General features: G+C 38.7%; 1 protein-coding gene across 1 annotated transcript; it reads left to right on the top strand.

Annotated features, from left to right (window-relative positions):
• The first annotated feature begins 9,829 nt into the window (after window positions 1–9,829).
• LOC129252882 (uncharacterized) lies at window positions 9,830–11,168 on the top strand. Its single transcript, XM_054891022.1, has 2 exons — window positions 9,830–10,378; window positions 10,628–11,168. Exons 1-2 carry the CDS (start codon window positions 9,830–9,832, stop codon window positions 10,979–10,981), a joined length of 903 nt encoding a protein of 300 aa, XP_054746997.1. The 3' UTR covers window positions 10,982–11,168.
• The last annotated feature ends 1,087 nt before the right edge of the window (window positions 11,169–12,255 follow it).

Below are 12,255 nucleotides of genomic sequence, written 5' to 3' on the forward strand. Positions count from 1 at the left end.
TTCTTTCCGAGGAATCGCCATGAAAACTTCTTTTAAAGCTGTGGTAGCAAATTGTTGCAAAATTTCTTTCCAGTATCTGAAACACAGAGTCCTAAAGGTCGTTTCGCTGTTAAAGAATAGACGGAACTCGATGGACCAATATAAGTTTTTCTCAGTAAAATATCAAAAATAATATTAAGCTATGGCTGTTTTAGTGATATTTTACTGAGCGGATTTGTATCGATAATAAAAACTTTATAATCCTTTTACTTACCCCTGAAGTACAAAATTGTTGAAATTTAATCAGCAAATACTCAATTTTATGAAATTGATACTTATTCGTATTATATCTTTTGACAAACTTCACAGCGATGTTCGGATAATAAATAAAAATTATTCAATTGACGCACCGGTTTGTGTTTGTAAACGGTTATCTTTCTTAAAACTATTGTTTTGATAAATTTTGAGTACACTGTCGTAAAATTTGGTCATTTTTACACAACATACCGAAAGAAAATCATTTTCGCAGAACTTTTTTTTTTAATTTTGGCATCCTAAAACGATAAAAAGTCACAGTGTGCAGCGTCTACAGAAGTCATTGTTTTCGTATTTCTAAAAATAGATATATATTCCAATTGGGGAATTTATTCAATGCTGTTGGCGAATGGTTTGCCGAAAGCTGGTAGTCTCTCTCTGGAGAAATTCGGAAAATTGCAAAGATACTGAAAATGAGTTTCCTTCTTCCCCACTTCTCCACAACTATGGCTTTTATTGTTGTGTGGTACGTTTATGTCGTGAGCTCTCCCACCTTCCAGTGTCCATTAAGAACTACGGTTAGTCTTGAAACATCGGGTCCACCATACCCAAGTAGTTGTTTAATCTTTTAGGCATTATATACAGGCCATGTCTTTTTGCATATTACACAGGTTGATCGTCTACTTGCAATGCAGTAATACTGAGACTCTAGTATTGACTTCTACTGCTTCTGCCTCGCCGAGCTTAAGGAGGATACTAGCCTATCATCCATCCATTTTCTGGTTACCTTCGATATTTCTATGGTTTGGAATCCATTCAATGTAGGGTAATATCGAGCCATTGACTGAGCGAGCTAAGTTCCTCTAAACACTGAATTTTGAAGTATTAGTAAGATGATTGTATTTACCGCTTTTGTAGCAGCTTGGCAATTTGTTCCTTCCACGGGGACGTCCTCTTCGCGGTTCACCGCCAATTACCGTCTCAAACACCTTCTTCGCCGGAGCAATTCCTTCAATACGGACAACATGACTCAGTCACCTTAGTCGCTGCAAGTGACTTGTTTGACTATGTCAATATCTCCGTACAGTTCATGCAGTTCATCGAAATACGTAGATGACCTACGGGAGCAAGGCCAAAAATCTTTTGAAGTACTGTCCTCTCGAAAACTCCAAGAGTAGTTGAATCTGATTATTTGACGCCAGGGACACCTAGCGCTTCATTATTCGGCAGGTAGTGGGTTGTTACGGCCAATTTAGTAAGCAGCCTGTAGTAAATTTTGGACCCACCGGTGAAGATTTCTGCATTGAAATCTCTAAAGATTCGCCTACTTTTCCAATCTGCTCTAAATGGAAATACCACAGAGAAATGTTTTGTGAAGTGAAAGCTCGGTAATACATAGGTACGCGGTGGTGATGTTAGCAAATGATGGTCCTTGCAAAGGGATCTTGCTGTGATCATACGTTTTCCATTTCCCTTAAACTGAATGCACTAATTGCAGAGACGGATGTGTAGATCTATTGGTAGTAAATGAGTGAGTGAGTTGAGTGTATTGTCAGAACTCGAAAAAAATGAACCCGTTACTGAAATACATGGTAATACTACTGTGGGCAAAAAGTAAGGTGAATTTGGTAGTAAAATGAAAAATCTTTATTTATTCTTGTAAATCAATTTCATCTCCTTTAAAATAATCCCCTCTCGATGAAATACACTTATGCCAACGATTTTTCCAGTCCCCGAAACATGCCAAATAGTCCATTTCCGGTATAGCCATCAGCACCTTCTTCGATTCACCTTTTATCTCCTCAGTCGACTCGAAACGCGTTCCCCGGAGTGGTCTCTTGAGTTTTGGGAATAGCCAGAAGTCACACGGAGCCAAATCAAGCGAATACGGTGGTTGCGGAACGATATGCGTGGAATTTTTGGCGAAATGGTCACGAAGAACGAGTGCAGTGTGAGACGATGCATTATCGTGATGCAAAAACCAAGAGTTGTTGGCCCATAATTCTGGTCTTTTTAGACGAATTCCTTCACGTAAACGACGCATAACGCTCAAATAATATTCCTTATTAACAGTGTGGAAGGAATTCATAGTGCACCACACCACGACAATCGAAAAAACTGTCATCATGACCTTTATTTTTGAACGACTTTGACGTGCTCTTTTCGGTGTGGCCTCGCCTTTGACACGATATTCGCTTGATTGGTCGGTTGTTTCAGGGTCGTAAGCATAAATCCAAGTCTCATCTCCCGTAATGATGCATTTGAGCTTGTCTTGATAATCTGAAAGCATTGTTTCACACACATCAACGCGACGACTTTTTTCCAAGAAATTGAGAGTTTTCGGTACCAAACGAGATTTGACTTTTCGTAGGCCCAAAAGGTCTTTCAAAATGGTTTTCACAGATCCTTCTGATATTCCGATCATATCAGTAAGGTCTTTAACAGTCAACCGACGATTTTTGAGCTCTATCTCCTTCGCTTTATTGACGTGTTGGTCATCTGTTGACGTCGATGGTCGTCCGGAGCGCTCCAAGTCATCAACACGTTCTCGACCCTCTTTGAAGTCTTTGTACCACTTATAAACATTTTTCTGCGACATGGTCGAATCACCAAATGCCTTCTGCAACAAGCTAAACGTTTCCGCAGCCGAAATTTCATTCCGCAAACAAAATTTGATGGCACTTCTCTGCTCAATCAAATCAGACATTGTAAAAATCGAAAAATGCACTCTTGGTCGTTTGGTAAACACAAGCGTAAATATATTACTGATAATGAGATTCACAGGAAAGTTGGCCCAGATGTTATTAACAGTGCTGCCAACTCATGAAAAAAATAACTAGAGCGAAATTTTAATCCCGCGAAGTTTGACAAATAAATTCACCTGACTTTTTGCCCACAGTAGTATTTGTATTCTCCCGAGTTTGGTGTAGTTGTAGCTTTTAGCTAGAGCAAGCCACCATGAAAAAGCTCCTCATAAAAAATATCTGTCGTTTGGAGTCAGGCCGCTTCATTTGACGAACAACATCTAGACGCCCGCCACAAATAGAAGGAGGAGCTCGGCCAAACATCCAAAAAGGGTGTAAGCGCCAATTATAAAAAAAGAAAATGTGTGGTAGTTCACGGAACCCGCACGATTGAAGTGAAACTTCTTTTATCAACAAATCAATAATTTAACTATTATTTCAATATAATGCATGCAGAAGTCATGGACAGCATGGAATGGAATTTTATTAAACAGAATTATTTATTTATTTTAATATAAAAAGAAATGAATTTATTGTACTCAATTACATTTGGTTCTCGGCATTGTCATTATCATTATTGGATTCGTTTTCCAAAAATGAAACAAGGGCTTTATGGTAACTGAAATACGTAAAAAATGATCTACATTCTAATCTATCAAGGTATCGATGAAATACTGCATCAATGGTAGTTCCGCATCTTGTTGTTGGTACTTCACCATCATTAACCATATTTAAATTTAATTTTTCTTTGAGGAAACTTATTAGAGTCTTTGATCGCTCTTCTGCAAAATTGGCATTAAAGTCGCCACTTAAAATCATCGGAATTTGATGATCATGTTGTCCTAGCAACTCAGACAACATAATTAGGTCCATGATACTGATGAAATGACCGTCCATCGACTGATCGATTTACGGAGAAATGTTCTTCATCGATATCCTGATGCACAGATGACAAATTATCACTTATCGTACAACCGGAGGATTCACTGTCACGGTGTTCAACAGTAGCTCTTAATTTTTTACGCTCCAAATACTCACGTTGCCGTTCAGCACCTGTTTTCGGTTTCCGTTTTTGTTGATTTGATGCCATATTTAACAGAAATCAATCAACAAAACAAAATATGTTTGTAAGATTTACTCAAAACTACACACACACTCTATGACGCGTCTCGCGTTACTAATAATATTGTGTTTGGGAGAACTGTCAACTGTTTCCACCGAAATGCGTTCGCAAGGTGTATGGTCTTTGGTATGGTAAACAGATTTATGATACATTATTTTGCGGCGACAGCACAGCGCGATAGCCCAGCGGCTAGCAATGTGGGCTTCCGATCCGAAATCCTTGGTTCGAATCACAAGAAAATTTTTTTTTTTTTTTTTTTTATACATTTATTTCATTTTGTTTTATGATATGTTTATGAGCAGATTTTTTTCATGGCAGAAATACACTCGGAGGTTTGCCATTGCCTGCCGAGGGGCGACCGCTATTAGAAAAATGTTTTCATTAATTTTGCTTTCACCGAGATTCGAACCAACGACCTCTCTGTGAATTCCGAATGGTGATCACGCACCAACCCACTCGGCTACGGCGGCCGTCAATCAAATGTCATATTTACAAATTGCAATCATTGTTGCCATATTTCGATAAGAATGCAATAATAAACGACCGCATTACATTCACGACGACACGCCACGCCAGTCTTTTAACAGATGGCGCTGGCATAGCGTGAGTTTTACGTAGTTTAGCGTAGTTTTACTCCTCACAGCGTTTCATCCACGCCACGCTTTTAACAGATGGCGCTGGCGTAGCGTCACATGTCGATGAAACGCTATGGTTTTACTCCTCACAGCGTTTCATCCTTCGAGACAAAAGAAGTTTCACTTCAAAAAAATTTAAAAAGTCAGCATACGAGTGACCCATTTGTAAGAATAGGCCTCACAATTGCAGTGTAAGATCAGAGTGTGATTTTTGGTTGGATATTCCACTTCTTACCTAGAACTCGTTTGCAGGTTTTAGCTCTATGCTCTATATAAGATTTCCAACTAAATTTGGGGTCAAGAATTACACCAAGATATTTGGTTAGTGCTGGTAGTGTCAGTCTGACACCATTCAGCTTGAGGAAATCGAAGCTTGGTACTTCAGTTTTAGTAGTGAAGAATAAGAGTTCAGTTTTTCTGGAATTTGTACTCAGACCACTTGTAGTCCAAATAGGCACTTAATGCACTAGAACTTCCTTAAAAGCAGAAGAAATCAATGTCTAACTTAAAGAATTAAACAAAATTTCATACTAAGTAGTACACATAACAGAAGTGAAACTTTCGAAGCGGGAAAAAAAAGAGGGAGTGACCCGAGAGAGAATGAGAGAGAGAGAGAGAGAGAGAGAGAGAGAGAGAGAGAGAGAAAGAATATCTAAATAAATTCACAACATTTGCAGAGAATACAAAGAGACAAAATTTACAAAAAACGGAGAAGGGTCGATCGGTGTAGGTACACACCGGACACAAACCGCGGCAACAACGCGCACTACTCCGAGCGTTAATCACCAGCACAAACGAATCGATTCCAGGACCGCAGCAACAGCACAAATTACCACAAGGCAATACCAATAAATCCTACTCCGGAATGGATAGCAATTATTATTACGCACAAGCACTAGCCAGAAAACGGAAATGAGCGCCAAAAAGTAGGCGCCAAAAAAAAAAACGAAAAAAAAATTAGGACCAAAAAACGCCTCAAACAGGAGGCACCAAGGAAATATAACGCCAAAAAGTAGCCACGAAAAATATATTTCCTAAAGTTTGCACCAACAAACAAGCGCCAAAAAGTAGGCAGTGTTATTTCTCACTAGAAATTAGCAACCACAAGGAAAAACTCAGAAAAAATAGCCTAAATTGTATCTAAGCTATATATAAAATATAGCTCTCTCTCTCTCCTTTTCCTCTACGTTATATCTTTTGTCTCTCTCGCGGAACGGAAGTGCTTAAAACGTTGCATGACCTTAAAGTTTTACTCTCCATTCTCGCTCGTCCATCGACGCCTAAGAAGTTTCACTTCAAAAACTCCCTGTACGATTTTTACTAACACTCACTGTATAATACCCTCACACTGCCTTGCTTCCAGAGTAGTGACGAACGAAGGAAATGTGTTCGTTCATTCATTCATGAGTTATAAATAGGTGCACTATTTTGACTGAATTTCAATATAAAAAGCTCTTGAAATTTACTTCCCTGCCGATATCAATGCTTTACTACTTCAATCCCATTAAAACCAAGTGGGTGCTTCCCCCAATGGTTTATTGTCTCAATTGCGTAGCAGTTTCATGGGCAAGGGGAGTATGAAGAGGCACTTTTATTTTATAATTCATGCTTTATGAGTTTAGCTACAAATAGTTCTTTATAATAACCTGCTAAGTACCTACTGTAATATGAATTGTTTTAGGCACTAAGAGATCCAGAGGGAGAAAGAGAAAGTGCCTTGTGTAACACACACTACTTAAGTTTGGAGATATGGCAACACCGGTGTGAACATGTAAAATTAATTAGTTTGTACCATCGTAAAGTTTGACACAAGGCGAATCTATTCATGGTGATTTCAATGGAACAGCTGATTTGATTTTTTCAAATTTATTTTGGCTTGGGGATTGTCAAAATGAGATATTTGTTGACATTTTAATTTGAAAATTGTGTGCAATTATGTCGGCATATTTTTGTGAAAAATAATTTTAAAAAATATATATGTGACCTGGTCTATGAAAAGGTATCTTACGTGTCAAAAAATCATTTTTCACTTTTTTGTTGATTCTAATAGTGTGTGGAAGGGTCTTTAAAATGGTGAAAACCAGAAAGTCATAATTTGTTTAAACGTTTGTTAAAAGTAAAAAAAAAAAGAAAAGTACAAATACGAAAATAGAAAAGCTAACTTATTTTTTAAAACGATTTCTGCGATTTGCATTAACTTTTTCTTATTTATTTATATATAAAAAAATGTTTTTCACTGCTTCTGGGATTTTATTGATACCGTGATCTATGCTGAAGAAAATAAGCCAAACCCGATGGAAAAATATTTATGAATATTTAAAAAAGTTACAAGGGTTTTTAGAAGTTTAAACTTTAACTGCTGTTTTCTCGAAAACTTGTTTTTGCACGTAAGGTACCTTTTCGTAGACCAGGTCACATATATTATTTAAACATGGGCAAGTGTGTTTTGCGAACCGAATGGAGCATTTCCTAGTCCCAACTGATTCCGTTTAATCCGTCCATCGCGTATTAAATTAAAATGGAGCAAACGCTTGTAAGCGATTTTGTGGATAGTTTTCCATCCAGACATATAAATCGGTCCTATATCTCGTAATGCAGCCCCATACCTCGACGTATTTCTCTGCCATTTTGCGAATAATGGTGGTGTGCTCCAATAAAAGCTGCATAAATGCGAATATTTGCATCAAATTGCAATTATAAAAAAAAATTGAGTTAGAACAAGTAAGGCAAAATCACTATTTTGTTTGTATTTTTCAATCCAATTATCAAAAATGCTCTGAAAATAATTCATTTTTGTCAAAGCGAATTCATTTGCCCTAGAAAATAAATTTTGTTTTTGCCAAAGCGTATCTATAGAAGGAAAGGAGCATATATTAAAGGTGAGGGCACTGGACCAACAACAATGTTTTGTAAGTATTGGAAAAGTAGAAAAAATTAACTCGCCTTGTTTTATTCTGTGCAGACAACATCCTGGACAGAAAAAAAAACAAATCAGCTGATTTACCAACACCACCTTTAATAGATTCGCTTTCAGTAGAATTCGCCTTGGGCACTTATGTCAAAAATGTGCGCTTTGTTTACATATTTTGTTATTTACTTTGCTATATTGAAGTTTGTTTCTAAATTTTATACAAAGTTTGAAGCTTTCAGTTATATGGTATTTGTTGAGGAATACACTGTACTTTTATAAAAAAAATTTGAAAAAACAAAAAATATCCAAAAAATTAGTTAAAATTTTTGAATTTCTCGCGTTCATATTATTTTATATAAGGGGACACAAAAATAATCATCCAATTTTGGTTTTGAATAACTTTTTACTAAATAAAAACCCATAATTTCGTGTGATACAAATTTTTACTTTAACCTTTACGCGCTCCATTGTCTGTCTAGTTCTTCTTCTTCTTTATTGGCTTACGCGATTTTGGTCTAGTTTAACAAAGCGCGCCAGAAGTAAGTAAGTAAGTAACTCTCGTGCTAACCGGCGCCAGTTGGATACACTAGGTGAAGCCAAGTCCTCCTCCACCAGATCTTTCCAACGCAAAGGAGGCCTTCCGTGTCCTCTGCTATCACCAGCTGGTACCACATCGAATACTTTTAGAGCCGCAGCTCCATTCGGATGACATGACCCAACTTCATTGCTGCTGTAGTCACCACCGTGCGCAGCTCCTAAAATCTTCCGCAGAATCTTTTTCTGAAACACTCTAAGGGCCTCATTGTATATTATCATCGACCAAGCTTCTGCACCATACGTTAGGACGGGCATGATGAGAGCCTCACAGTCCAAAGTAGCTCTTGCTGGCTTGGTTAGTACACAAATGTCAAATATGATATATGTACGTATGACGCCATTTGGAAAAATTGTAAATCTACCGATGCAGCTCTCAGAGGTGATACCACTGAACAATAAGTTAAACTGGAGTAGACCTGCATTTGTGTACCCTGCACAGGTACACAGATGGTTCGACGACCCCTAGAAGGTATAGGCGCGGGAATCTACGGCCCCAGAACCAAGCGCAATGAACCGATAGGTAGTTTTCCAAGAATCGTCTAAGCGGAGATGTATGCCATCTGTCTATGTACAGAGATAAACTTAGGAATGAGCGAATTGCCATTATTATTGCCGGCTAATTTGAGTCTCTTGACACAGGGGTATAACTGGGAACGAAATTGCGAACGCATTGACAAGATAGAATGCGGCGTCGCCTTCAATAGGACCCGATCCCTTCCTTCCTATGGGGCAACACACCATCAAGGAGAAACTTAGGAGTAAAGAGCTAAGGCTAAGGGAGATTTGCTGGCACCAAACTATGGGGATACGCCGGGTGAAATCCTTAATGGGAGGGTACAACCAAAAGAGGTTTGATAAGCTCATAACCTAACCAAAGATAAACTGAGAAAGATCGCGGGCATTCTCGCAGGCCACTGTATACTGCGTAGTCATCTGCACATGATTGGGATTTGGTCTACGGACTCCTGTCGTTTCTGCGACCAATCTCAGGAGACTCCAATGCACCTTCTGCTGAAATGCAGGGCTTTAGCGGGGAGAAGGTTGAGATATCTCGGCCGATTGCAGCCAGAAGAAAGGCATATTTGCTCAGTCCAACCCAGCTCTATCATGAGTTTAACAAGGGAATAGTTAGAAGGGAAGGGTCTAGATGAAGTACTGTGATGAGTAGAGGGCACAAAAGACCATTAGGTCGAAGTGCAAACTTCACAAGATATCTATCTATCTATCTTATCTTCCGGACCACAACTTTGGCAACGTTCCTTATATTGACCCACTCAAAAGTGAATTTTGTACTTGTGCGTGTACGAGTATATCAAATTAATTCCTCTCGAAAAGTGAATGAACATATCAACAGTGCTATTCTGTAAGAAATTCCGGGTATCCACTTGATGCTTCTTTGTTGTTACTGCCTTACAAACACAACGATTTTCATATCAACTTTCGACAAACGTTTCTTTATCACATCAAAAGGGGGTTTTATCATCAGAATTTAACGCGTTTTTATTCGCCACCTGATAAGCACGAAAAACAAATTTTCGCTATATAAAGTGTACGAATTCATTTATTGTGATAGTTAGTTGGCAAGATGTCCGTAAGACAAGTTATCAGCGCATTCGTCGCACTTCAAGTTATCGCCACCACAGTGGCACAATCCCCAGCGACTTTAAGTACCGAAATCGGCGTCCAGAATGTAACCACGAAGACAGAGGACTACATCAACGAGAATCGTCGTCAATACAATGCTACACTTCAAAGCTATTTGGACCAAATAAATGGCGTGAAGAATAGCCTGGAGGATCAATTGAAAGTGATTGACAAACAAAAGGTGCTTTTGCTCAACACAATACAGCAAACCTATGAGCGGATCGATCCCTTGGAGGTGCTCAGTCTGCCTTCGAAGTATTGCGTACAACAATACCGCGCGGAGCTTCCATATGGCGATATTATTAAAGCGAATATTGAAAGTTGCATTACCAGCGCACGCAGCTACTCGAACAGCATCGTCAGCACGCCCAATACTTATTACAGTCAGCTGAATAGCTACTACAATAGCAACTTGAAAACTGGTCTAAACAATTGCGCAAAATCACACAGTAATCCCTCGTTAAATTATACACTTTGCGTCACAACGGTGGTAAGTATAACTAAAGCCTGGATGACATCATGCCATTCTTTATGGCCAAGCCTGGTTTTCGTCATGCCATAATTTGTTTATGGCAAAGCAGACCGTTGCTGTGAAAATGCCATTATATTGGTATGTCGTGTAAAATTTGGTCTTCCAAAAAACAAAAACAAAAAATGGCATAACGGAAACCAGGCATAACATCTGAGTGTACTAAAAGGTTAAAAAATACTATTTTATGTGTTTTTTTATAAATTTTAGATTGCCCAAGCCAACACTTATACTAATACCAATCGTGTCAATTTCGCATCTTCTATGCAATCATCGGACTGTAGTTTGAATAGTCGCATCGATGTGGCAGTCAGCTGTAGCTACAACTATGTAAATTCAGCCTTGACGTCGATTGGTGCAGCAACGCGCTTAATCGATGAGTGCATTAACGGTTATTTAGAAAACAAACCAAAATGTGAGATTAATAACACGACGGTCTACGCTGGCTGTCCGAATGTGGTCTATATGGAGGTGAAGGATGGAGACTTCCAAAATAAGACCATAGCAAATCCAATACAAGGCTTGTCTAGGAGCCAAGACTGCTTGGAATTAAGATTTGTTTAAAAAAAATGTGAATTCGTTGGAAAGCAGTGAAGGAATCATTTTATTGCCCTTCTTTAGTTCATTCTATAGTGAAATGGAATATTTTGCGCTTCATCAGTATTTAAAAAACGAGATATCAAAAGTTTTTCTATAAATTTACGAAATTTTTCCAATAAAAAGTAAGCAATTAGAGAAATCGTTTTTCGATATTACAATAAAAAAAAATAATAAAAAAATTTGCGTTCATTATTATTACCGCATTGCTTAATCCAACCTACTCGGAAGCTTATTAGCCGGTCCCAAAAGGAGCCAAATTTTATGAAAGTCGATTGCCAAGAGCGGCTGCTTCACTCTGCGACACAACCCCTGCTTCAGCGCCTATTAGCTAGCTTGATTCGTTGGTTTATCTCCAGGCTGATATCGTTTGTTGTTGTGACGGCGGTGCCAAGATATATAAATTCCTTGACCATTTCAAAGGTATAGTTGTGCGGTGTAATGCTGGATCCAAAACACCGTGTATCTCTTCTAGTGGACAGCATATACTTCGTCTTGCCCTCGTTAACCGCCAGACCCACTCTAGTTGACTCTCTTTTGATAGCGGTAACTGCTTCGACAAAGTCTCGCTTTCAGTTGCCTCTGATGTCGATGTCATCAGATATGCAAGGAGCTGGGCACTTTTGGTGGAAGTAGCGTTCAATGAATACCAGCGCTCTCATATTACTACTACATTATAAATTCATTGCCACCAAGTTTTCAGGTATTTGGTCTGTAGCAACTGCTTAAATTATTGACAGTTATATTTATCTGCTCAACGAGAGCACATATCTGTAGTGAAAGGGGTACTGCTAGCTCAACTATTTACAGTACCCATGAAATATGCAAGTCAACCAAATTCACATGGAGCCTAGTACAATCCCACTACCCATAATTGTTGCTTTAATGCCTACAAATAGCTTTCAAGACTAGAAGTGAGGTTAGATCAGGTTGAAGCGGTTGGAGAACTTGCCCTTATCTCTCCTAAAACCAGTGTATACTTCTCAAACATTTTAGAAAATTCCCGACTTCTACGGTACTGAGATCGATCTTCCAATTCATGAAAGAATTGTCCACCTAAAACGGTAAATTTACTTCTGAATAGAGCAGGACACTGACACAAAAGGTGCGGGATCGTCTCTTTCTCTTCCTCATCTAAAGAACTTCTGCAGAAGTCATGTGTTTGCACACCCATCTTCTGGGCGTGCCTGCTGATTAGGCAATGCCCCGTTATAACTGAAATCAGTTATATAGAAGTTAGA

Source organism: Anastrepha obliqua, chromosome 1 (genome assembly GCF_027943255.1).
Source record: "Anastrepha obliqua isolate idAnaObli1 chromosome 1, idAnaObli1_1.0, whole genome shotgun sequence".
NCBI classification, from domain to species: Eukaryota; Metazoa; Arthropoda; class Insecta; order Diptera; family Tephritidae; genus Anastrepha; species Anastrepha obliqua.

Excerpts from the sequence above, each read along its gene's own strand:
- LOC129252882 (XM_054891022.1), top strand. The coding sequence starts at position 9,830 with ATGTCCGTAAGACAAGTTATCAGCGCATTCGTCGCACTTCAAGTTATC. Across the intron at positions 10,379-10,627 it reads CACTTTGCGTCACAACGGTG|ATTGCCCAAGCCAACACTTA; the intron begins GTAAGTATAACT and ends TATAAATTTTAG.